The 26,407-nt window shown below is 42.5% G+C and overlaps 1 protein-coding gene across 1 annotated transcript in view; it reads right to left on the bottom strand.

Moving 5' to 3' along the window:
* The window catches only part of VWA8 (von Willebrand factor A domain containing 8), a 390,508-nt gene that overhangs the window by 134,492 nt on the left and 229,609 nt on the right, over positions 1 to 26,407 (bottom strand). Inside the window, 6 exon segments of the mRNA XM_021065625.1 lie at positions 1,702 to 1,827; positions 2,527 to 2,591; positions 3,659 to 3,769; positions 14,325 to 14,524; positions 17,271 to 17,409; positions 19,049 to 19,157. Of these exon segments, the coding sequence (XP_020921284.1) occupies positions 1,702 to 1,827; positions 2,527 to 2,591; positions 3,659 to 3,769; positions 14,325 to 14,524; positions 17,271 to 17,409; positions 19,049 to 19,157 (750 nt within the window).

Genomic DNA, 26,407 nt, shown 5'->3' with positions numbered 1-26,407 from the left:
CTCTCTGCAGTAATCCCCTTGATCTACTTATTTGTAAGATTTCTAAAATAAGGCTGTATAAAGAGTTAGGCTTCTTTTGCAGCAGCAGGCCGCTTCTGCTTGTCAGCAGAGGGGCAGAGAATCTTCATGGAGCCAGCAGATGTAATGCACGAGGGAGGGGCCCCACAATTTCCTGTGCAGCCTCTTCATGCCAAGTGTACGTAACAGCCTTCTCATCAGGAGTCTGGTCCAATGCAGGAGGTCACAGAAACATAAACATAGCCAAATAAGAGCACGAAAGATAAAACGAAGAAACAGTGGATTCTGGAGTTCCCGTCGTGGCGCAGTGGTTAATGAATCCGACTAGGAACCATGAGGTTGCGGGTTCGGTCCCTGCCCTTGCTCAGTGGGTTAACGATCCGGCGTTGCCGTGAGCTGTGGTGTAGGTTGCAGACGCGGCTCGGATCCAGCGTTGCTGTGGCTCTGGCATAGGCCGGTGGCTACAGCTCCGATTCGACCCCTAGCCTGGGAACCTCCATATGCCGCAGGAGTGGCCCAAGAAACAGCAAAAAGACAAAAAAAAAAAAAAAAAAAAAAAGAAAGAAACAGTGGATTCTGTGAAGTTGCAAAAAGGCAACAGCCCATGGATGGAGGCTGTGGCCCTTGGAAGAAAGAATAAACTAACGATTTATCTTTTTTTGTTTGTTTGTTTGTTTGCCTTTTCTAGGGCCGCTCCCCCTGCATATGGAAGTTCCCAGGCTAGGAGTCAGATGGGAGCTGTAGCCACCAGCCTACACCAGAGCCAGAGCAACTCAGGATCCAATCTGCACCTGCGACCTACACCACAGCTCACAGTAACGTCGGATCCTTAACCCACTGAGTGAGGCCAGGGATCGAACCGCATCCCCATGGATGCTAATTGGGTTCATTAACCAATGAGCCACTACAGGAACTCGTCGACAATTCATCTTGAAGTATCTCTAGTTTGGCAAGAATACAGTGAATTCTCGGAGTTCCTGTTGTGGCGCAGCAGAAATGAATCCGACTAGGAACCATGAGGTTGCAGGTTTGATCCCTGGCTTCGCTCAGTGGGTTAAGGATCCGGCATTGCCATGAGCTGTGGTGTAGGTCACACAGCTTGGATCTGGCATTGCTGTGGCTGTGGTGTAGGCCGGCAGCAACAGCTGTGATTAAACCCCTAGCCTGGGAAGCTCCGCATGCTGCAGGTGTGTCCCTAAAAGGACAAAAAAAAAAAAAAAAAAATACACTGAATTCTCAATGTGCTCATAGGAAAAAGCCCAAAGAAATATGGATAAATATCATATTTTGTCAACATCGTTATTATTATTCTTTGGCCACAGCGTGCAGCAGCATGATGTGGGATCTCAGTTCCCAGTCAGGGACTGAACCTGGGCTGCAGTGGTGAAAGCGCTGAGTCCTGACCACTAGACCACCAGGGAACTCCCACAGTCATTATGTTTTTCGGGTGAATTGCAAGGTCATCCTCTGAAATGTTTTTATCATTACTCTGTGAAGTGACATTTAATTTATTTAAAATTTCCACTCCCCTCTTCTTGGAAGTGTCACCTATAGAGATACTGCCAAATACAGAAATGACTGAAAGGACAGACACAGGAAGACAGAGCTGTAAAGATGCTGGATAACTGATAAAAAAGGTCATGCTTCTGCACAGTCCATAACCGACTATATAGATCTACCTACCGATTTGTTTCGCTTTCCACCAGAAGCCATTTGTCTTCCGCTACAAGAAACACTGTCTGGAGGTTGATGGGAAGTGAGATGGTGTGAGTTCGTCCTTCTAGAACATCCAGCACCGTCAGGCTGTTCCTGGGGGGAAAAAAACCCAAAAAAACCTCTCTGAAAGGCGCTGGGAGGATAATGGTTGATTAACCATGACACAAGGATTTCACGACATAGTATACAATCGTGAAAACAATGTTTTTAAGAGGAAATAACACAGCAATTTTTTGTTGTTGTTGTCTTTTCATGGCTGCTCCTGCGGCATATGGAGGCTCCCAGGCTAGGGTTGAATTGGAGCTACAGCTGCTGGTCTACACCACAGCCACAGCAACACCAGATCCGAGCTGCGTCTGCGAACTACACCACAGTTGATGGCAACCCTGGATCCTCAACCCACTGAGTGAAGCCAGGGATCGAACCTGCAACCTCATGGTTCCTAGTTGGATTCATTTTTACTGCGCCACGGCGGCAACTCCAAACATAGCAAAATGTTAACTGAGAAAATGGATATATAAAACTCCACACTATGGAAGGACATGCATGAGAATTAAAAAATGGGAAGTGACGGCAGCCAGGCTGACAGTGGTTGTACATAGAATTATGAGCACTGCCTTTTCTAAAAACATCTGTTTTTCAACGTTCTGCAATGTGGGCTAAGTTACTCTTAGAGTAAAATATTTATAATTGGGTCACATTAGTGTTCTAATAAATAGGTATAAATAAAGGAGGAAATGGAATGGATAAAAGAGGGATCCAGGTTTAAATCTTCTACAACCAAGAGCTCACCCTTTTCCTTTGTAGAATACCAGCCAGTTTTTATGCGAAAATTCTTTACACATTTTGTAAGTTTCCTAAAAACAAAACAAAACAAAACATTCACTTTAAATGTGTCCCAGGCGGCTGTGTCTTCAGTTGCTTTTCCTGAAATAAAGTTCTTCAACATGTAAAACATGAGATTCTCTGAGAAGCTACCTTTTTATCCACTCCAAGGCTCTTACGGTAACATGGATTAAAATATACTTCAAAATTATGAACTGTGTACTAAAACAACTTTAGGATTATAATTATATATATGTGTGTGTGTGCATATATATATATATCCAGAAGTGGCTGAAGTTTGCAGTTCCTGGGCCAGAAATCAAACCCACGCACAGCAGTAACCTAAGCCACAGCAGTGACAATGCTGGATCCTTAACCTGCTGAGACACCAGGGAACTCCTAGAATAATATTTTGTAAAATAATGCACAATACTGATTAGAAATAAACATGCTATCTGGTGATTAACTGTGGAACTTATACCATAGCATAAATACGTAGGAAATACTTTGTTTCTTAGATTTGGATATATTCATGACATTTAAAATATCTCTTTTTTCATAGACTTTTAACACCTAAGTATGCTGTCATGTAGGACAGAGGTTAAGGCTTATTTTATATCCATTACCTTTTTTGGCTGAATAAATACTCTTGGGTTGGCCCAAATGTTTATTTACTAGTTTCATTTAGTTAATGAGCTAAAATGTTTCTTTATCTACTAAATACGGCCAGACGCTACACTCCTAGTTTCACGACATAAATCCAAACCATAGCACAGAACTGGAAAACAGGGACTGCATGATGGGTGATTTGTCTTGCATGTCACACTCAAATGGCTCCTGCTGTCCCATTATGATCAGTTCGGTCCTGGATAAGTCTGCATGTGAGTATGACGGATACAAAAAGAAGCTGCTGACATTTAATTATATGTGTACCTATGTCTATCTATTTGCATTAGATTAAAATTCACAGGTGAACAGTAAGAGAAGTCTCTGGTGCATTACAGCAAACAAAAGGCACCAAACGCAGACAGGTATTTTTTTGGTTAGAAAGCTATAGAAAATCCTTGGCAATTGGCTGGACAAGTTAAGTGTTTCTTACAGCTTCCTCCTTGCTCCACCAGGAAGTTTTCTTAGATGTAAACTCTTGTGAAGGGAGAATGAGACGACGAAGGGCTTGGCTGGTGGTATCCAGTAACAGGATGATGTTACTCTGGAAATAAAGAGAACAGTGAAAAGCTCAAGATTCATTCTTTCCTTCCTTCCTTTCATCTCTCCTTTTTTTTTTTTTTTTTTTAAAGCAGCAGACTCCTGGCAGCCTGGGAATAAAAGTTATAGTGATACATAAACCAAAGGGAAGATGACAATATTGAAATACGAGATACTGTGGAGATATGAAATGATCTTCCTAAATACAGAATTCAAAGGATTAGATGCTTTTGTGAAAATATTTCTAACTGTGTAATGCAGGATCTCCTCTGAAGATTTTATCTTAAAACTATCCCCTTGTAAATATAGGCTGGCTTAACCATGATTATGTTTTATTACATACTAAAGAGGACATAAAGAGAAAAAAAATATTTTTTAATAGTTGATTTATTTTATTTTATTTTATTTTTTGTCTTTTTGCCTTTTCTAGGGCCACTCCCACGGCATATGGAGGTTCCCAGGCTAGGGGTCTAATCGGAGCTGTAGCCACCAACCTACACCAGAGCCACAGCAATTCGGGATCGGAGCCGAGTCTCCGACCTACACCACAGCTCATGGCAATGCCAGATCCTTAACCCACTGAGCAAGGCCAGGGATCGAACCTGCAATATATTTTTTTAATTGTTATTTCCCCAATACAATTTTTTTCTACTGTACAGCATGGTGACCCAGTTACACATACATGTATACATTTTTTTTCTCCCATTCTCATGCTCCATCATAAGTGACTAGACATAGTTCCCAGTACTACACAGCAGGATCTCATTGCTAATCCACTCTTGGGCATATATCCAGACAAAACTTTCCTTAAAAAAGACACATGCACCCGCATGTTCATTGCAGCACTATTCACAATAGCCAAGACATGGAAACAACCCAAATGTCCATCGACAGATGACTGGATTAGGCAGATGTGGTATATACAGACAATGGAATACTACTCAGCCATGAAAGAGAAAAATACTTAAATGTCCATTTACTTTTATTAAAATCACACTTAAAGAATGTTCTGTTGAACATTCTTTCACTGTGCATAACTGAATCTCATTTGGTCTTCTCACAAACGCAGGTTCAGCTCAGAAAATATGTATGTGATATAAGGATGGGTTGGCAAGAAAATACCAAGGACCTCAAGGACCCCAAGGACCTCGCTAGTAATGGGTGTTTGTTCATCTTGAGATTCACTAAGCTTGTGGAACTTTCATAGCTGGTGCTGTAACAACATACAGAAAAGAGACTGCTCTGTCTTAACCACCATTATGCAAAAGAAGCAATAATCCCTCAGTAATTAGGAGGGTTTCTTCCAAGAAAAAAAAAAAACTTTTCAAATAAACCTTAGGCATGATACTAAATGAACAGAACACATGACATAAGAACTTAAAATTGAGAAAGTCAGAAAAGATGACATATTTTAAAGAGATGCCAAGAAACTGGCTTTCTAAGTTAAAATATAAAGACGTTTGAAGATCCAAGGTTTACAAAAAGGCATCAGCAAGTGGATTGTCAGGCTTCATTGTCCTGTAATTCTCTTTTCCTTTTTTCTTGTTTTTGCTTATTTTGTTTTGTTTTAAATTGGGGCTCCTTCGGTTATGCTAACCTTCAAGAACTTTTCACTTCAAGAACTTTCTTAGGGAAAAATAAAATCACAAAGCACCCAAAGAAGAAGCAAACAACGAGACAGACCTCTGCAGTCTAACAGACACTGAGTTCAAAAAGAATTGATCTATACTTTACAAGATATGAGATGTTTGTTCATGTGTTCCATAACATGTAGTGAGCAGCTTATATTTAAAGCATGAAGGCGAATCACAGTGATAAATCAACCGTGGCCCTTGCCTTTTAGTACATAATATAGTTAGAGCGAAGTGAAAAGAAATGTCAATAGATTAATAGTGGTTTCAATTTTCTTTTACTAGCCAATTTTACTGATATGCTTGAGAGTTAAAGTGGTATTTGTACCAGTTTCCTTTACTCCGTATGCTCTGAATTTTGGCAGTATTAAAAAATTCTACTGAGTAGGTTAACAAAGCTTAAACTATTCCGCAAACCCTCTTAGAATGCATCATTCTGTATAACATTGAATTCTTCATTAGAATGTGTTGGTAATATTCTTTTCAAAATCAACATGTCACATAAGAAGGACTGTTCCTGGCATTTTAAAGTTTGAAAGTGATTAAAAAAAAAAAACTTACAGAAAACAACTTAAAGTTGCCTTGAGAAAATGTATTAATAAGTTAAAAATTTAGTCTCTGTTCTAGAGTAAATCTGTTTTGAGTAAGTTTCTTAAAGGAGAAACTCATGTATGATAAATAGGTACAACATTAACGTGAATTGTGAGTACTTAAGCAATTTGGGATAATATTAACTTTTCGAAGCAACCAGAAATCCAAAAAATAATATTTGATCCCCAAATATGATTAAGTAGAGTAAGCAGATGATTAAACAGATATGATTAAGCAGAAAAACAAGGGAGTACCGTTTTGCATTTTTCTTCCTTTTTGGGGTCTAACACTTATATAGAGGATCTTAATGCCTTATGCTCATAACTTGGCATAAGCAAACCAAAAAAATAATATCTTTCTAAGTGACAGAAAACATATATGTATGTTTCCAGCCATGGCTGTGTTTAGAATTAGTTCTAGAAGCAATTGGCAAGATGAAGGGCTTCTGCTGCTCCATCCTTTTAGATGTTAATGGTTTCCTTCTGTAAATGGCGAATGATATATTCTGTCTGAGTTTAAAAATAGAATTTCGCGTCACACATGAGCACATGTAACTGTGGTTTTGGCGCTTCTTTAAGAGGGGCAGGGAGGAGAAGCGAGGGAGCAGTTTTATTATGTTTGTATTTGACTGGGAGAAAAGTAACCTCTGGATGACCTCAATGTCCCAAAATCTGAAATTCTAAACTTTGTACAGATGTAATAATAAGTTCTCTCGTGGCAGGGGGAGGTGGGGGAAGAGTCTATTTTTAGGCATGGCAAAGTTTCCCTTTCCTCACTTAAGATTTTATTTTAGCAAGGAATTTTTGAACAGCTTCTTTTCTTTTTTCTTTTTCTTTTTTTTTTTTTTTTTTGGCTTTATAGGGCCGAACCCACCAGCATATGGAACTACAGCAGCAGGCCTACACCACAGCCACAGCCACACTAGATCCAAGCCACATCTTTGACCTATACCACAGCTCACGGCAACGCCAGATCCTTAACCCACTGAGCGAGGCCAGGGATCGAACCTGCATCCTCATAGATCCTAGTCAGGTCTGTTACCACTGAGCCACAACGGGAACTCCTTGAACAGCTCCTTGAACTAACCAGGGAAATGCATGTGTCGTGAGGCTTTATAAAGTCGAGGGATAGATGAATTAATGGGAGTTTTTCTCTGCAATATTTTAGCTCCATTTTCCGGGAGGGCAGAATAGGGAAGAAAGAGCTGATGGCAGACACTCATTTTTTTTATTCAATTAGAATGATTTATCATTTGTTAACTGTTACAGCTAGAGGCTGTTCATTTGGAATTAATGAGGTCTTATGTCCTATCAGAGCCATAACATAAACCAGACAGCTGAGACATCCTCTCCGGAAAAGAAGAGGGAATTCAGAGGACAGACAGGGGAATATCCTGACAAGCTGTGCATGCCTGCTCAGGGCATTGAGGGTACTTTCTGGAAAACTGTTGAAACCGGTCAAAAGGGTAAGACAGGGAGCATGGAAGAAAGGGCAGGCTGTGCAAGTCGAGCACATCTTTGCCCTGAAAAACTATACGTGTGTGTGTGTGTGTGTGTGTGTGTGTGTGTGTGTGTGTGTGTGTGTGTGTGTGTGTGTGTGTGTAGTCTTTTCTAGGGCCGCACCCATGGTATATGGAGGTTCCCAGGCTAGGGGTCTAATTGGAGCTGTAGCCGATGGCCTACGCCACAGCCACAGCCACTCGGGTTCTGAGCCGCGTCTGTGACCCACACCACAGCTCACCGCAATGCCGGATCTTTAACCCATTGAGCGAGGCCAGGGATCGAACCCACAACCTCATGGTTCCTAGTCAGATTTGTTAACCACTGAGCCACGACGGGAACTCCTAAACATATTTTCTTTGATGAAAGATGTTAGACATGAGCAGCGATGTTGCCGAATAATTGGTTTTTGAGAAAATAAAATACTTCCCAAGAACCTGAAAATCTCGCACTTTTAAATAATTGGTATATGGTGTTCCCATCATGGCACAGCAGAGGCGAATCCAACTAGGAACCACGAGGTTGCGGGTTTGATCCCTGGCCTTGCTCAGTGGGTTAAGGATCTGGTGTTGCCATGAGCTGTGGTGTAGGTCGCAGAATTGGCTCAGAACCCGAGTTGCAGTGGCTGTGGTGTAGGCTGGCAGCTACAGCTCCAATTGGACGCCTAGTCTGGGAACTCCCATATGCTGCTGATGTGGCCCTAAAAAGGATAAAAGACAATAAATAAATAAATAAACAGTATATGGAAATTTGACAGTTTATCTGACAGCTGAATATCTGGCAAGACTGTTTGAATTAGTACTCCGAATTTAGATTTCTATGTAAATTTGATTGTTTTACTGAATTAAAAATCACTAAGAAATCATGGGCTTTTTAGGACAGATTCTTCTGGCTGTAGAATAGGACAGATTCTTCTGGCTGTAGAATTCAATTCAATGGCTTTAAGATTTTGTTGCAAAGCTATAAACTAAAACTCTTATTTCAAAGTGCTGGACACAAACTTTTACAAGCAATAACTGGATCTTTATAAATTCTGCTTTTAGGAGAAAGTAAAAATGGAAAAAAAACCCGCAAAAACCAGAAAAAATGTACTAACTCAGAATTGATGATACTTATTTAGGCAAAGCCTAAAGGGAAAGTTGACTGACTCAGTGAAATCCTGATATGTTATTTACACAATATTTTATTCTTGATTAGAAATAGTCTAAAAGTGGAGTTCCTGCAGAGGCTGGGCAGAAACAAGTCTGACTAGCATCCATGAGGATGTGGGTTCAATCCCTGGCCTCGCTCAGTGGGTTAAGGATCCAGCATTGCCATCAGGTGTGATGTAGGTCCAAGAAGCAGCTCGGATCCTGTGTGGCTGTGGCTGTGGTGTAGGCCGGCAGCTGTAGCTCCAATTAAACCCCTGGGAACCTCCATATGCTGTGGGTGCAGGGCCCTAAAAGGACCAAAAAAAAAAAAAAAGCCTAAAAGTATTGTTTCTCGACAACACTTTGCTCTCATAGTGACTTTACCTACTTACAAATAACAACACTGTGGGTTTTTTTTCCAGTATTTTCCTGCTATACATATTAAAAAAAAAATTTATTTTTGGCTATTCTTTTCCTCAAGTATCTGCTGTGAATGAGCATGGGGACATAGTCGAATTCTGGTAGCTTAATTCAATGCAATTTGGTTTGAATCTCCGTTCTACCACGTGTTTCCTGGGCCATTTCTTAAACTCCATGAGCCTCCGTTTTCTCACGTATAAATACAGCTAAAGCCACCTCACTGGGCCGCTGCAGGAATAACACGGACTAATGTACGTCATCTTTTCCTTGACCCATGTGTCACCATTTAATAACTGGTCCTCCTCCTCCTTGAGTCGTCACCCCTTGGCGTCTGGGACGACACTCCCTGGTTTATCCATCTGCCTCCCTGGTGACGCATTTTGGGACCCCTTGGTGGACTGCTCCTCATCCCCCTGATTTCCTAATATTTTATTGCCCCAGGGCTTTGTGCTGAGACTTTTCTCCGACACCCACATTCGCGCCTTTAATGATCTCTTTCAATTTCATGACTTTAAATAACACTTTTTTTTTTTTTTTTTTTTTTTTTTTTTTTGCTTTTTTTAGGGCTGAACTTGCAGCATATGGAAGGTCCTAGGCTAGAGGTGGAACTGGAGCTACAGCGGCTGGCCTACACCACAGCCACAGCAACACAGGATCTGAGCCTCTTCTGTGACCTACACCACAGATCACAGCAAGGCTGGATCCTTAACCCACTGAGCAAGGTCAGGGATCTAACCCGAAACCTCATGGATACTAGTCAGGTTCAGAACCCACTGAAACACAATGGAATCGCGCTTTTAAAAAAATTTATTATTTATTTGTTTGTTTATTTATTTATTTGTTTGTTTTCTAAGGCCACACCCGTGGCATATGGCGGTTCCCAAGCTAGGGGTCTAATCAGAGCTGTAGCTGCTGGTACCTGCTGGCCTACACCACAGCCATAGCCACGTGGGATCTGAGCCACGTCTGCAACCTACACCACAGCTCACGGCAACACTAGATCCTTAACCCACTGAGCGAGGCCAGGGATCGAACCCGAAACCCCATGGTTCCTAGTCGGATTCGTTAACCACTGAGCCATGACAGGAACTCCTGGAAATGCTCTCAAATACCATTTATATGCCAGTAACTCCCCAGTGTATATTTCCTGTTCTGACCTCTCCATTAAACACCAGAATCATGGACCTGGCTATGCAACGGGCATCTCCAGTGTAACTACACATCCAATCTTCCTTCCTGAATCAGTTCCTTCCTCATGTCAGTTGATGGCAGGTCTATCCTTGCAGTGGCTCAGGCCCTAAACCTTGAGGTTGCCCTCAGTTTACTCTCTTTCACCCCATTTTTTTTTCTTTTTAGGGCTGCACCTGTGGCATAAGGAAGTTCCCAGGCTAGAGGTTGAATCACAGTTGTAACTGCCAGCCTACACCACAGCCACAGCAACACTGGATCCAAGCTGCCTCTGAGCCTATACCACAGCTCACAGCAATGCTGGATCCTTAACCCACTTGAGTGAGGCCAGGGATTGAACCCATGTTCTCATGGATACCAGTCGGGTTCATTATCACTGAGCCACAATGGGAGTTCTTCTTTCACCCCATCTATCTCATCTGTTAGGAAATCCTATTGGTTCCACCTTCAAAAATAACCAGAATCCACCGTGACTGAGGACTGCCCTCCTCCTCCCAACTGCAACGATCGCTCGATTGGATCATTGCAAAAAATCTCTTAATTAGCTTCCTTCATTCTGCCTTAGTACCTATAGATGATTCGCCACCGAGGAGCTGAGTCATGCAGTTCCTGTCATGGCTGAGTCGTTAGCCAATCCGACTAGGAACCATGAGGTTGTGGGTTCGATCCCTGGCCTCGCTCAGTGGGTTGGGGATCTGGCATTGCCGTGAGCTGTGATGAAGGCTGCAGACATGGCTTGGATCCTAAATTGCTGTGGATCTGGCGTAAGTTGGCAGCTAAAGCTCCGATTGGACCCCTAGCCTGGGAACTTCCATATGCCGCAGGAGCAGCCCTAGAAAAGGCAAAAAGACAAAAAAAAAAAAAATAAGTCACTCTTGGGATGGACCAGGATGGAAGATAACAAAAGAAAAGGAATGTAAATAGGAATATGACTGGGTCACTTTGCTGTACAGCAGAAATTGGCACATTGTAAATCAATTATACTTTCATTTAAAAAATAAATTAAGGGTGTTCCCGTTGTGGCTCAGCAGAAACAAACCCAACTAGTATCCATGACGACTCACGTTCGATCCCTGGCCCCCGCTCAGTGGGTTAAGGATCCGGCATTGCCCTGAGCTGTGTGTAGGTCGCAGACGTGGTTCGGATCTGGTGTAGCTGTGGCTGTGGTGTAGGCCGGCAGCTGTAGCTCTGAGTCAGCCCCTTAGCCTGAGAACTTCCATATGCCTCGGGTGTGGCCCTAAAAGGCCGAAAATTAAAAAATAAGTTAAAAAAAAATGTGAGTCAGATCACGCCACTCCTCCTCTTGAAACCCTCTAAGAGCGTCCCCTTTGCTCGTGGTCAGGGCCCAGAATGCCACAAAGATTTACGAGGCTCTTCACATCTGTCCCCCTCCCCTCCGCCACATCCCTGGGCCAACCCACTGCGTGACCTCTTTGACCTCACCGTCTCACCGTCTCCTTCTCATTCATCTTCCCCACTGCACTTCTTTAAAGACGGAGAGGCCTGTTCCAGCCTCTGGGCCTTTGAACTTATAATTCCCTTTTCCTGGGACTCTTCTGCCAGTCAGCTCTTCTCCCCCTCGCCTCTATCAAACCTTTGCCTAAATCTCACTTCCTCAGTTAGGCAATTCCCCGCCCATTCACCCTGTTTCAAATGGCAGGCGTCCCCCCCGCCCCAGCCTTCGTGTTTTCTCTTCCTTGTTTCTCATCTTCCAACGTAAGATATAATTATTTACTTCACTGCATGTCTGTCTTCCTGCCCCAGACTGTAAGCTTTTGAGGACAAAGATGTTTGTAGTGTTGTTCATGGAATTATCCCTAATAGAAGGCACAGGATATATAGTTGATGAAGGAATAATATGCTTTGTATACCATTTGGTAGCTGCGAGGTGGGTAGAAGGCATGCAAAAATATTATAGTCCTTTCTACTGGATAGGAGAGATTAACTCAGATTAACTTTGGCATTCTTATTAATTGAAATACATACTGTCTTTTTTTTTTTTTTTTTTTTTTTTGCTTTTTAGAGCTGAATTGGTGACCTATGGACGTTCCCAGGCTAGGGGAGGAATCGGAGCTGCAGCTGCCGGCCTACGCCAGAGCCACAGCAACATGAGACCCAAGCCATGTCTGTGACCTACATCACAGCTCACGGCCACGCCAGATCCTTAACCCAGAGCAAGGCCAAGGATCAAATCTGCATCCTTGTGGATCCTAGCCAGGTTCCCAGGTTTGTTAACCACTGAGCCACCAAGGGAACTCCCCAGACTGTCTCTTGATCTATATCTTTTTTGGGGGGCACACCAGCAGCATATGGAGAATTCTAAGCTAGGGGTCTAATCAGAGTGGTACCTGCCAGCCTATGCCACAGCTCACAGCAACGCTGGATCCTTAACCCACTGAGCACGGTCAGGGATCGACCCTGCATCCTCATGGATGCTAGTCAGATTCGTTAACCACTGAGCCGTGACAGGAACTCCTGATCTATATCTTCTGTTTGGAATTATTTTTAGCCTGACTCTGGGCATCTGTACTTTTCATTAGTGTTGTCTTACAACAGTAGCGATGACAGGACCTTGGACATCCTTAGATACTCAAGGATCTCAGTGTACTCCTGCAATGGATTGAATGTTGATGCCCTCCCCAATTTGTGTGTTGAAGTCCCAAGTCCCAGTGTATTAGGAGGTGGGGCCTATGGAGGTGCTGATGCCACGAGGGTGGGGTCTTCCCGAATGGCATTAGTGCCTTTATACAAGAGATGTGAAAGAGATCCATGTTCCTTGTGCCATGTGAGGTTACAGTGAAAAGACAGCTGTCTAGGAAGCGGGTTCTCATCAGAAACCGAATCTGCAGGCACCTTGATCTTGGCCTACCCAGGGAGAAACAAATGTTTGCTGTTCATCAGCTCCTTCATCCACAGTGCTTGTGTCACAGCAACCCCAACAGGCTGAGACAATTCCATTCAGTGTATTTATGTGGAACACACTGAATGGAATTGTCTCAGCCTGTTGGGAATGCCTTTCAGGTTTCAGATAAAATGTCACCTCCTGAGGGGAGATACCTCAGCACTCTCTCTCTCTCTTTTTTTTTTTTTTTTTTTTTTTTTTTTTTGTCTTTTTGCCATTTCTTGGGCCGCTCCCGTGGCATATGGAGATTCCCAGGCTAGGGGTAGAATCGGAGCTGTAGCCACCGGCCTACACCAGAGCCACAGTCACGCGGGATCCAAGCCGTGTCTGCAACCTACACCATAGCTCATGGCAGCGCCGAGATCCTTAACCCACTGAGCAAGGCCAGGGATCAAACCTGCAACCTCATGATTCCTAGTCGGATTCGTTAACCACTGCGCCACGACGGGAACGCCTCTCAGCACTCTTTTGAGTACTGTTCACCCTCCCAACTCCTCCAGTTCTACCTTCATCACTCCAGAGAAGGTTACCTTATTTCTATATAGCATTTCTCGCTACTTGAAATGGGTGTATGTATTTGCGGGCTTACTTGGTTGTTGTCTAACTCCCCAAAGAGAATGGCAGCTTCACAACAAAGAATGATCCAGCCCTGAATGTCCTCAGTGCAGAGGCTGAGAAATCTCACCTGTTTCAAGGCTTAGCGCCCATGTTGATATCTCTACAGAAAGGAAGATATGAGCCTGCCTTGTGGTACTGATAAAATCCAACCCCCGACCCCTCTCATCAAGCCCCTATCCTCAGTTTTTTGGTTTTTTTTTTTTTTTTTTTTTGGTCTTTTTTCACCATTTCTTGGGCCGCTCCCGCGGTATATGGAGGTTCCCAGGCTAGGGGTAGAATTGGAGCTGTAGCCACCAGCCTACACCACAGCCACAGCAACGCGGGATCCGAGCCGCGTCTGCAACCTACACCACAGCTCACGGCAACGCCGGATCCTTAACCCACTGAGCAAGGCCAGGGATCGAACCTGCAACCTCATGGTCCCTACTTGGATTCGTAAACCACTGCGCCACGACAGGAACTCCCACCTGTCCTCAGTCTTTATGAAAGCATCTATTCTTACTTATGGCTCGAAAAACATTCTGGCTTTTTCCTTTGTATAAGGTAGTCCTGTCCTGGCATAATGAGCCCATGTCACTACCTGTTGCTCGTGGAGAATCACTTGACCCTTGAGGGGATTTCCCAGCGGTGCCACTGTCACAAACGGCTGCCAGACTCCACTGGCCGTTCTTGGGAAGATGTCAAAAAGGTCCACGAAGTAGCCGCTTGTCCCAGCCATATTCATAAAGTATAAGGAAACAGGATTGCAGGCAACTACATACAGAGTCTTTTCTTCATTTTCTGAAATGACAAAAAGGTGTTAATCTGTGGCTGGCAACTGATTTTCCGAGTGGTCAAAGGTCGAGTGAAACCGGAATCGTAAGACAGCACACATCAGAACTCGGCAAAGATCTGCAGGTGGATTGACTAGCTTGGAAAATATTAAAAAAAAATGTAGTGTGTATGTGTCTGTGCGTGCATGTGTGTGTGATGTCTACAAATAAAGTTAGGGAGTTCCCTGGTGGCTTAGTAGGTTAAGGACCTGGTGTTGTCACTGCATGGCTCTGGTCACTGCTGTGGCCCAGGTTTGATCCCTTACCCAGATATTTCTGTATGCTGTGGGGACAGCTGAAAAAACACAAATACAAATAAAGATCAAATAGTACATGTAGCTGAGTAGTATTCCATTGTGTATATATACCACATCTTCCTAATCCAATCATCTGTCGATGGACATTTGGGTTGTTTCCATGTCTTGACTATTGTGAATAGTGCTGCAACGAACATGCGTGTGCATGTGTCCTTTTCAACGAAAGTTCTGTCCGGATATATGCCCAAGAGTGGGATTGCTGGGTCATATGGTAGTTCTATGAATAGTTTTCTAAAGTACCTCCATACTCTTCTCCATAGTGGTTGTGCAATGAGATTCTGCAGTGCAGCACTGGGAGCTACGTCTGGTCACTTAGGATGGAGCATGACAATGTGAGAAAAAAGAATGTATACATGCATGTGTAACTGGGTCACCATGCTGTACAGTAGAAAATTGACAGAACACTGTACGCCAGCTATAATGGAAAAAATAAAAATCAGTATAATAAAAAAATAGTACATACAAAAATATAGTAGATTTATTTATTTACTTTTGGCTGCTCCTATGGCATGTGGAAGTTCCCAGGCCAGGGATCAAACCTGCACCACAGCAGTGCCCAGAGCCACAGCAGTGACAATGCTGAATCCTCAATCACTAGGCCACCAGGGAACTCCATGAAGATGGAGTAAATTTAAATCAGTAAGCTAACATTGGTAAGAAACAAATCAATGGAAAGGCAGATGAGGACATTTTTTGAGAGACAATGTGAACTGTGTGTGTGCTATTGTTCCAAGTATCTGAGAGCATCACACAACTTAAAATGTAAGGACCTTTTTGATGTTTCTGCTATCAGCACAAATAAGTTCAATTCTACATTTATCAAGCACCCCTGCACATAGAATAGGGTGCCAGGGAATAGAATAAAAAGTATTCATAGAAATGTACTTCCTAAACTTATTAATTGTTCTTTCTTATCGCAGGCATTAAATGCTATTTGGTCTTTGGCTCAAACATATATATATAATCGACTCGGATTTTAACCCAAGAAAATGTTCTTTTCTCTCACAGATACTGAACAGGTATTAAAAAAGAGAGAAAGAAAGAGGGAGAAAGGAAGGAAAAACAACACAAAAACCCAGCTTGCAAAATGTGGAACTACTGAACTAGAGGGTTAAATTATGTGAAGGGCAGCAGATGAGTTTTATTTTCAAAGACCAGTTCTAATTGGTTGACAGTGGCTGCTTGGAATCCTTGCCAAGAAGAATTGCGAGACTGTGACGAGGTTTCATGACACCTGTCACCGGCACGGGGATAGAGGGTCACAGCATTTCTTGTACTTAATATAATTAAATATGAGACGAGGGCCAAAGTTCAACTTTATCCATAAGATCCATACTTATTCTCTACCAGTGAATGTAATTTTTTTTTTTTTTAGGGCCACACATGCAGCACATGGAAGTTCCCTGACTAGGGTTCAAATCGGAGCTGCCGCTGCCAGCCCACATCACAGCCACAGCCACGTGGGATCTGAGCTGCTTATGTGACCTACACCACAGCTCACGGCAACACCGGATCCTTAACCCACTGAGCAAGGCCAGGGGTCAAACCCACATCCTCATGGATACTATCGGATTCGTTTCAATCACATGTTCATGTATTGTCTGAGGCTGCATCACAATAGGAACTCCAAAATATCTTAATAGGAGCACCCATCTGCCTCCAAAACAACCCTTGTACATTTTAAAAGCACGTATTTTTAGTCAACACAGCTGAATTTAGCAGCAAACAACCACAGAACTGACAGGAGCAAAAACTTGCTTCTGAATCCTTCCCTGAATAATCCCCATCACGCACCAGTTAGAGGCTCTCTCTCTTCCCACTGCCATCACTTCTGTTTCTATCACCTTAGTAACTGCCATCAATTGAAAACTTCTGCCAAAAAGCACCCAGGGCACACTGCATGAATCAGTAGGCAGTGGCAACCGTCCAGAGGCACAGATGCCAAGAATTCACATCTTAATTTGCCATTCTTTACAATGAGAGGTTTAATGACTGCAAATCCTCCAGCCCTGCTTTCAGGATTCATGCAATCACTAAACTGGAATCCCAGCCAAAAAAAAAAAAAAAAAATCCCATGTTTTTCCTTTTTCTTTCCCTCTTCTATTTTTAGCACACGCCTGGGTGTGTTTAACTTTGAGCTACAATAGTAATGAGAAACAGACATATGCACATAAACTCAGAAGTGCTTATGTGGATTCCACAATAGTATTTTGTTAGGTTGTTATAAGAAATTAGTTCTAAATTACATATAATTGCTATCCGATCCCAAAATGCCAGAGTTACTGAGTCTATCATAGACTCCTTGATGTCTAGAGTTATTTTGATCCTGTTTTTTTTTTTTTTTTTTTTTTTAAAGTAAGTGCAGGAAAGAAAAGTCAAAAGAATAACCTGACATACCATGTGATGTGGCAACGTCACAGATTAAGTTAATTTCATCCAATGGCAATCTCCAGGAGGCACATTCTTCAGTGAAGGTTTGGGATCTTTCTTCATGTCTGTCTATTGGATACTCCTGTATGTTTATAAGGGCCGGACCCTATAAAAAAGTAGGTATCTGAGTTAAGAGATTTGGGTAGTTGCCAATGTGTAGAAATGTTTGTCCAACATAGAGATTTTTCAATTCAAATCCTCAACATCTTGATTCACCTCTTTTCCTTTAATTGCCTGGCAGGATACTTATAACAATAATCACGCCATACACTTGCACTTACAAATGCTTTCACACGTGCCATCTTATTTAATTTCTCACTCTATTTTCTTTTTACTCACAAAATAGACCAGATGTAAAAATCCCAAAGGAGTTCTCATGACTTCATTCCTTCCTAAGCCAAGAGCACGTCTTGAACTCCAAGGAGTAGGACTCAGAGCTGCCCAAGCCAAGAGAATTCTTTTTAAAATAGAGTGAACTCGTGAACATTGATTGGCGAGCCCTACAGTTCTTGATCACAAATGTTTGGGTGAGATACTGACGGTGGTGGCATCCATGCACCCCTTCTATGTGGAGTCTGTATCTTGGGAGCTAGAAGACTGAAAACTGTATTCCTCATATTCCTTTTGCAGTGAGGGTTCGGAATGGATTTAGGGTCTGCCAATTAAATGCACTTGCATGAGATTTGAAAGGTAGACGCGAGGTAGTGGCCATCTTCCTGCAGTTAAAGTAGACAAGGAGCCTCTGACACATAGGAACAGTCAGAGTCTAGCTCTACTACAATGGGTTGACAAACTATGGCCCACAGGTCAAGTCTGGTCCACTGCCTGGTTTTGTCCATAAACTTTTACTAGAACACAGTTTCAATCACATGTTCATGAATTGTCTGAGGCTGCTTTTGTGCTACCATAGCAAAGCTAAGTAGTTGTGACAGAATCTGCATGGCCACAATGCCTAATATATTTGCTATCTGACTCTTTATGGAAAGAGTTTGCTGATCCTGCTTTATGCTGCAGCAAAGATGGTAGCAGAAGCCAAAACACAGGGTTTTTAATTTTTTTGTTTTTGTTCTTTGTGGCTTTTTTTTTTTTTTTTTTTTGGCTTTTTAGGGTTTCATTTGAGGCATATAGAAGTTCCCAGGCTAGGGGTCTGATCGGAGCTACAGCTACCAGCCTACACCACAACTATGGCAATGCTGGATCGGAGCCCCATCTGTGACCTACACTGTAGGTTGTGGCAATGCCAGATCCTCAACCCACTGAGCGAGGCCAGGGATTGAACTGCATCCTCAGGTTCGTTAGTGCTGAACCGCAATGGGAACTCCACAAACACTGATCTTGACATCAAAAGTCCAGCGATGGCCCTTTGACTTCTACTGCCTCCTGTCCTTTCTAATGACTTTGTAAACATCTAATTCCCCCACAATCTGCTTGAAATACCTAGAGGGGTTTCTATTGCAACTAGTGACTGGTACTCCCTTTCTTTGCTTTTGTACATGAAAACAAATATAGAGTAACTGTTCTACCTGACTCTCTTGAAATAAGGGCTAGCTCTTAGGAATTCCACGGGCCATTCGCCAATCCCTACCTCAAAGGCCAGACTGGCTTAAGAATTAGAGCAGAAGCCAAATCTATGCTAAAATAACATCAGAACAAATCATTTTTGAGACTGTATGGATTTTTCTCCAGAGACGATACAGAAAAATCAGTAACATTCAATATTCTAATGAAGATATAATAATATCAACCTTTATGTCTATATGATGCGTCTCCGTTGGACACAACAATTTTTGCATTCCATTTCTTGACTGACCAATCGTCCAATAGCCCATGAAGGTCTGCTCAGGCAGAGGCAACCTGTCAAGGATAATTTGAAAAGTAAACATCTCTTCTGTTTCCAAGTCACAGGAAAAAAAAAAAAATACCGAGCCATGCATTCCTGACCACACAAGTATATTTGAAGAATGCTTTACTTAGAAATGAGCTATAGTTCATTTTATCAGAAGACAGTCTTTAATAAAACGTTCAGAACATATTTTAAGAACAAAAAGATTTCACATTTCAGAAACTCAAAAGCTAAGGTCCTCTTCTGTTTTTACCTTAATGACAAATATTGAAGGTTTACGTGTTTTCTTCCCTGAATTGGTAAAATCCTTAGCGATTTAACATCTAAATTCCTCGTAGAGTGAAGGAAGGATTTTGAAAAAGAAATAGAGCAATCCAGCAATTTTTTCATTCTATTCTTCTAAAAATAAAATAAATAAATTTGGAATAAAAAAATAAAAAGGACCACAGTACTACCAGTCCCATATTTGTTAAGGTGTACAGAGCAAGTTTCAGAGTTACTATAGCACTGAAAACTTTTTTTTTTTCCCTTTGAATTGAAATATACCTACAGAAATGTTCACATAAATGCATCACTTAGTTCTGAGCACACCTGTGTGTCCAGTCGCCAAGCATCACTTCACCCCAAAACCCCCTTGGACCACTGCAGTCATTACTCCTACCCAGAGGGCTACTATCCTCATTTCTAGTGGAATGAGTCGGTATTTAGATTACACGTTATTTAAAGTCACTGTAAATTTGTTTGTTTATTTGTTTGTTTGTCTTTTTATGGCTGCACCCACAGGGTATGGAAGTTCCCGGGCTAGGGGTTGAATCGGAGCTGCAGCTGCCAGCCACAGCAATGCCGATTCGGAGCCGCACCTGCGAACTATGCCACAGCCTGGGGCAATGCCAGATCCTTAACCCACTGAGCAAAGCCAGGGATCGAACACAGGTCCTCATGGATACTAGTCAGATTCCTTACCACTGAGCCACTTTAAATTTTTTTTTTTTTGTACTTTTGTCCATTTTAGAGCCGTACCCGCGACATATAGAAGTTCCGAGGCTAGAGGTCCAATCGGAGCTGTAGCCACCGGCCTACGCCAGAGCTACAGCAATGCCAGATCTGAGCCACAGCTGCAACCTACACCACAGCTCACAGCAACGCCGGATCCTTAACCCCCTGAGCGAGGCCAGGGATCAAACCAGCAACCTCGTGGTTCCTAGCCGGATTCATTTCTGCTGCGCCATGACAGGAACTCCCACTTTAATTTTTAATTTTAATTTATTTTTATTTTTGGCCACAACCACAGCCTGCGAAGTTCTAGAGCCAGGGATCGAACTTGCACCACAGCAGTGACAACACCAGGTCTTTAACCTGCTGAGCTACCAGGCAAGTCTAAAGTCACTTTTAAATGAAGTGCTCTAAGGAAACAAATATGGCAACGCTAATGTACAAAACTACAGACCAATTTTTGAGAATAAAGTCTTCACGTTTTAATCATACTATCTTTTCTTTGAATCTTTAAAAAAGAATCATTGATTTGTCATGATCAATTTCTTAATCCATAGCAAATGAAGGCGAAAAGTGACTCCGAGTTAAAAGTTCTTTAAAATAATGCACATGGTGGCTATACACTGAAATGCATGCTTGAAGTGAGCTTAATGATCATTTAAGAGTACGTACTACATCATGGCTCAGCAGTCAATGACCCGAACAGTATCCATGAAAACTAGCTCAGTGGGTCAAGGATCCAGCATTGCCGTGAGCTGTGGTGTAGGTCACAGACGTAGCTCGGATCCAGCATTGCTGTGACTGTGGTGTAGGCTGGCGGCAACAGCTCTGATTTGACCCCTAGCCTGGGAACCTCCATATGCCTTGGGTGCAGCCCTAAAAAGACAAAAAAAAAAAAAAAAAAAAAGTACATAGTTATATTTAGAAAATCATTTTATTTTCAATAAAAGAGTAGTCTGACAAAATATTTCCATATACTTAATAAGAGCATGCAAGGCTTAGATATTTTTTGCATAAAATAAAACCAAGCATTCTGGTGGAATATGATTTTTGTTCCCTTGAAATGCTAATGTTTAACACCAAAGGGAAGAAGTTAAAAATAAATTCACATTGCAATTCTTCTAAGTCATATAACATAAATCATTCAAAAGGACGTAAGCGTTTTTGTATCTATCATCCAAAATACATTTTAAGCACCTAAACAATTATCCTGATTGGTCATCCACTGATTTCTGATTGGTCATCCACTGATTTCCATGGTTTTACTGGTAATGAGGTGAAAGGGGCACTGAGTCAGGGGATTTACTCTTATTGTGTTCTCTCCTAAATGTCATAAAAACACATTTCCGTGTCTAAAGGGCAGATCCTTTTTGTTTTTGTTTTTTTTTCCAGCCACACCTGCAGCCTATGGAAGTTCCCAGGCTAGAGGCTGAATCACAGCTGCAGCTGCTGGCCTACGTCACAGCAATGACAACGCAGGTTCCAATCCGCATGTGCGACCTACACCACAGCTTGTGACAACGCTTGATCCTTAACCCGCTGAGCAAGGCCAGGGATTGAAGCCGCATCCTCATGGGTACTCATCAGGTTCTCAACTCACTGAGCCACAGTGGGAACTCCAGAAGGGCAGATCTTGAAAGCACCTTGTAGGCTGGAGTCTCTCCCTGTTTAAGGGATGAAGAGGAGTCTTCCTAGGCTTCAGCAGCTCAGCCAAGGGGAATCAAGTCTCCATAGATACATGAGGAAACAAAAAAAGGAGACACACCTCAATTCTCTCCAGCATAGGAGACTTAGTGGGTTCTAGTTCTAGCTCTTTTATTCACTAGCTATGCAAACTTGTGAAGGGAAAAGTTAGAAAATTAGATCATTCCTCTGAGCATTAAGTTCTTCCTCTGCAAGATGAAGGGAATAATCTAAAAGGTTCCAGCTACAGCTTGGGGCATCTCTGATGACCACTGAAATGAGGGGAGGGAAGTGTCAGTAGTGGATCCCATAGGGTTCCATTATCTTGGTGGCCTGGAGTGAAAAGAAAGAATCAGAATGAAATTATCTATACCTACCAATAGAATACATGCCTGAGAGACAGACTTGCTTTTTTTTCCCCAGATATTCTGTTTTTGTTTTTGTTTTTTTGTCTTTTGAAGGCTGCACTTGTGGCATATGGAGGTTCCCAGGCTAGGGGTCAAACCGGAACTGCAGCTGCCAGCCTACGCCAGAGCCACAGCAACTCGGGTTCTGAGCCGCGGTCTGCAACCTATACCACAGCTCATGGCAATGCGGGATCCTTAACCCACTGAGCGAAGCCAGGGAGCGAACCTGCGTCCTCATGGATGCTAGTCAGATGCATTTCTGCTGAGCCACGACGGGAACTCCCAGACTTGCTTTTCTTTTAAGCTTAGAAAAAGAAGCTCCACGTACACTCTGCTTTGGTTCTTGGAGGAGCACAGAAACAGTTAAAACATATGAAAATCTAGATGTTGCTCCATCTAGAGCTGGAGAACTGCCTAATAAAAATGATCCTTGGTTGATATCTAATACATCTTTAATAATCCCCAAAGATATCATCCAGACGCTAAAAGCAAAGGAAACCAAAAACCCTCATCTATTTGGAAAAAAGTAATTTTACTCAACTTTCAGGTTTTATGGACAACCCCAGGGATATTCGTGAAAGCTGCTTTGAACTTGCCAACTCATTCTAAGTAACAGTCATGGAAATTACAGGCTGCCTGGTTTCATTTAAAAAAAGCACTAGCTGTTTGGCAGAGCATGGAAGGACCTTTGGGTACCCCATACAGAACCTATTCCAGAACATAACAAGATGCTATTAGCATTAACAATTACAACCGAAAGTCACATACACAGGGGGTACTGGAGTTGCCCAAACTGACTCCATCAGCTCCTTGGCTACAGGAGGGGTTGTTCCTAGACTTCTGGTGTGCTCCAGGCTAGCCAACGGAGGCAAACCAAAGCCCCTCATTTATGTTCCACTATTAACTCCTCCCAATAAGTTAAGAAAAAATTTGATGCTTACTAAACTCTCTCCCCTTCAATAAGTGAGTAGTTAGGGGGAAGGGGAATTACAATTGCGTGCATGAATAAGCTTTGGAATTCAGAACATAATCAACATTAATTTGAGGGTAACTCTGAACTAATAACCAGTTAGCAAAGGGCCCTATACTCCATTACTGAGATATGTCATCCAACTGCAACCAGACCTAAGTTGTTATACCCAATTTGATTAAAAAAAAAAAAATGGTATTTTCCATAGTTTTATGATCCTGTCACTTGTATTGTTTAACTTTGTTAAAGTCCTAACTGGAATGATGTCTGGATTTGATTTTAAGGGGGAAGAGGATGAACTTAAGGCCTATAAATAGTGCTACGTTTTATCTTCCATGTCATTCCCGACTTTATGTTTTTTAAAACAATGAAGAATTTCAACTCGTATGTTGTAACATTTCTTAATCCCTTGTGGAAGTATTGATAAAGATCTGGAAGTAAAAGTCTTAACTAAAAAACGGTGAATTTCAAAATTATGACTCAGGTCAAATTACAGAGCTTGGGCAAGTTACAGAAAGGAAAAAAGCTCTTTTTAAGCAGGCATACATTTCATAACCTGATGCATGTGGACAGCAAAGTCGAGTAATCGAGTCTGAAGGACATGTAAGAGATTTGTCTGAGATTGTTTCCATAAAGAGGTGAGCTGGGGTTTCCAAGAGTAGGTTCTGGCAAATTTCCGCCTGCTCTGAACATTTGCCAATACTATTTCTGGAGTATAAAAGAAACACAAGAAAAAGATTTGGATCTTTCTAAGGGCATTATGCAATTGGAAGTTGTTGACATACCTATTATCAACAATTCCTAAAACATTTCCTTACCACGAGAATTACTCATTTTCACGGGAATAATAGACCCCTTGGGGTCGTTCCACCGACTCTCAAAAATTCACCAGTGACTACACCTTTTAGAAGAAAAAGAACAACTCCAATTTTAGCCGGCTTCACTCATTCCTCATGTTGGAAATCGAACCTCTGGCAAAAATTAAGTTGGACTATCCAGCTGAGTTTACTGGAAGCTTTAACAGAATAATCCTGACAGATATTTCCACCATTGCTTCTTTTTTTTTTTTTTTTTTTGTCTTTTTGCCATTTCTTGGGCTGCTCCCGCGGCATATGGAGGTTCCCGGACTAGTAGTCAAATTGGAGCTGTAGCTGCCAGCCTACGCCAGAGCCACAGCAACGCAGGATCCGAGCCGCGTCTGCGACCTACACCACAGCTCACGGCAACGCCGGATCATTAACCCACTGAGCAAGGGCAGGGACCGAACCCGCAACCTCATGGTTCCTAGTTGGATTCGTTAACCACTGCGCCACGACGGGAACTCCCCACCATTGCTTCTTAACCCTTCCTCTCACTCTCCAGCCAACGCAGGCCTTAGTTAAACCTTTGAGCGGCTGCTCGCTATTCCTGAACTTCATGCTGCATTTTTAGCTTCCATGAGGTTATACCTCAGCCCAGAATTCCTTTCTGCTATTGCCTCTTTGATGACAACCTTCTCATTCTTAAGGCCCAATTCAAATGTCATTTCCCCTTGCATCCCTCTCCCCAATTTCCTACAGGGCAGAATGAATCTCTTGCTCTTCTGGGTTTCCATGGAAATTTGCACATACGGAACTCTGAGAAACCCTTAGGATATGGCTCTGTGGAATTTGCAGGTTTCAAGTTTAAGACCTGATATAGAGAATATAAGTTTTAGAGAGCAGGAGCAGAACTGAATCTATGAAATCCCTTGTCAATGTTTATACTCACGAAAATAAAAAGTCAGCACACACAATTGAGAAAACAGAAATGCCCTTTTAAACACTTTAAATTAGTAAGGATGGGTACTACTTACTATCTCCAACTACCTTCTCTTGTTTGCTAGAAAGTTCTAAATTTTCCTTCCCCACAGTCTTGCACGTGCCTGGCAAATGAATTTTGCTTTGCTGCAAATGATGCCCACATGAGTATGTGTATGTGTTTTTCCTTTCTTTGCCTGGCTCTGCATTTTTTTTTTTTTTTTTTTTTTTTTTTTTTAGGGCCATACCTGTGCGGCATATGGAAGTTCCCAGGCTAGGGGTCGAATCAGAGCTACAGCTGCCAGTCTGCACCGCAGCCACAGCAACTTGGTATCCGAGCCGCATCTGTGACCTACACCACAGCTCATGGCAATGCCGGATCCTTAACCCACTGAGCAAGGCCAGGGATTGAACCTGCAACCTCATGGTTCCTAGTCGGATTCACTTCCACTGCGCCACGACGGGAACTCCTGGCTCTGCATTTAGACATATGGTTCTCAGTTCATAACTTAGACTCGTGCACCTCTTCCACCAAGGTCCTGATATGGTCACAGAAATGCAGAACCATCTGGATGCACAATGGATTGTGAAAAACTTGTTATTCTTGGCTGGCACGTCTCAAAGATGCTCTCCAACTTCCAGAATGACACTGCACAGCCTCCGTGTGGCTGCCCAGTGTTGCTCCGAGCCAGAGCAGATGTCATCAGCTTGTTCCACACATCTCTGGTTTTCTTCCTCCACACTGATGTTGCGAGACTATAGTTCTGGGACTGGGGTTTCCTTTCCCTCATCTCTCTTCCAGTTGCACTGCAAAAACTTCCCTTTCTCTGCCATCTGCTTTACCAACCACATCTTTGTATTTTTGAATCTTAAATTCTTTCCTTTTCTAATTATCCACATCAACAATGACTGGGACTGAAACTCTCCCAGTTGGAACATTTCCCAGAAAACAAAACAAAAACCAAAAAAAAAAAAAAAAAAAAAAAGAAAGAAAGAAAGAAAGAAAAGACTGTTATTTCCCACAAGAAGGACTCATAGGATGAGATACCCAACTGGGAATGCAGCACCTTGACGAGAACATTGCATATGCATAAGGTTGGGAGTTTACATGTTTTCCCAAGATTGTTAATTCAGGAGGGTAAGGCTTCCAGCTTACTCCCTTGCATCTCTGGCGCTCAGAATCCATTGATTCTGCCACGGAAACCCTTCTCTCTCCTGCCCCTCCTTGTCATTCCCGCTGCTACAAGGCAGGCTGCCGGTGTGCATCACCTGGATAACTGCGGCTGCTCCACAACACGTAGGAGTCCCTGCCTTCAGTTTTACTGCCTTTCAGTTCCTTATCTTTAGAAAACCTAACAGGTGTTTGAAAATTACCAATGGCCAGAGTTCCCGTCGTGGCTCAGCGGAAACAAATCTGACTAGGATCCACG

The sequence above is a fragment of the Sus scrofa genome, chromosome 11 (assembly GCF_000003025.6).
Source record: "Sus scrofa isolate TJ Tabasco breed Duroc chromosome 11, Sscrofa11.1, whole genome shotgun sequence".
NCBI classification, from domain to species: Eukaryota; Metazoa; Chordata; class Mammalia; order Artiodactyla; family Suidae; genus Sus; species Sus scrofa.
This window is presented reverse-complemented; position numbering and strand designations above follow the sequence as displayed.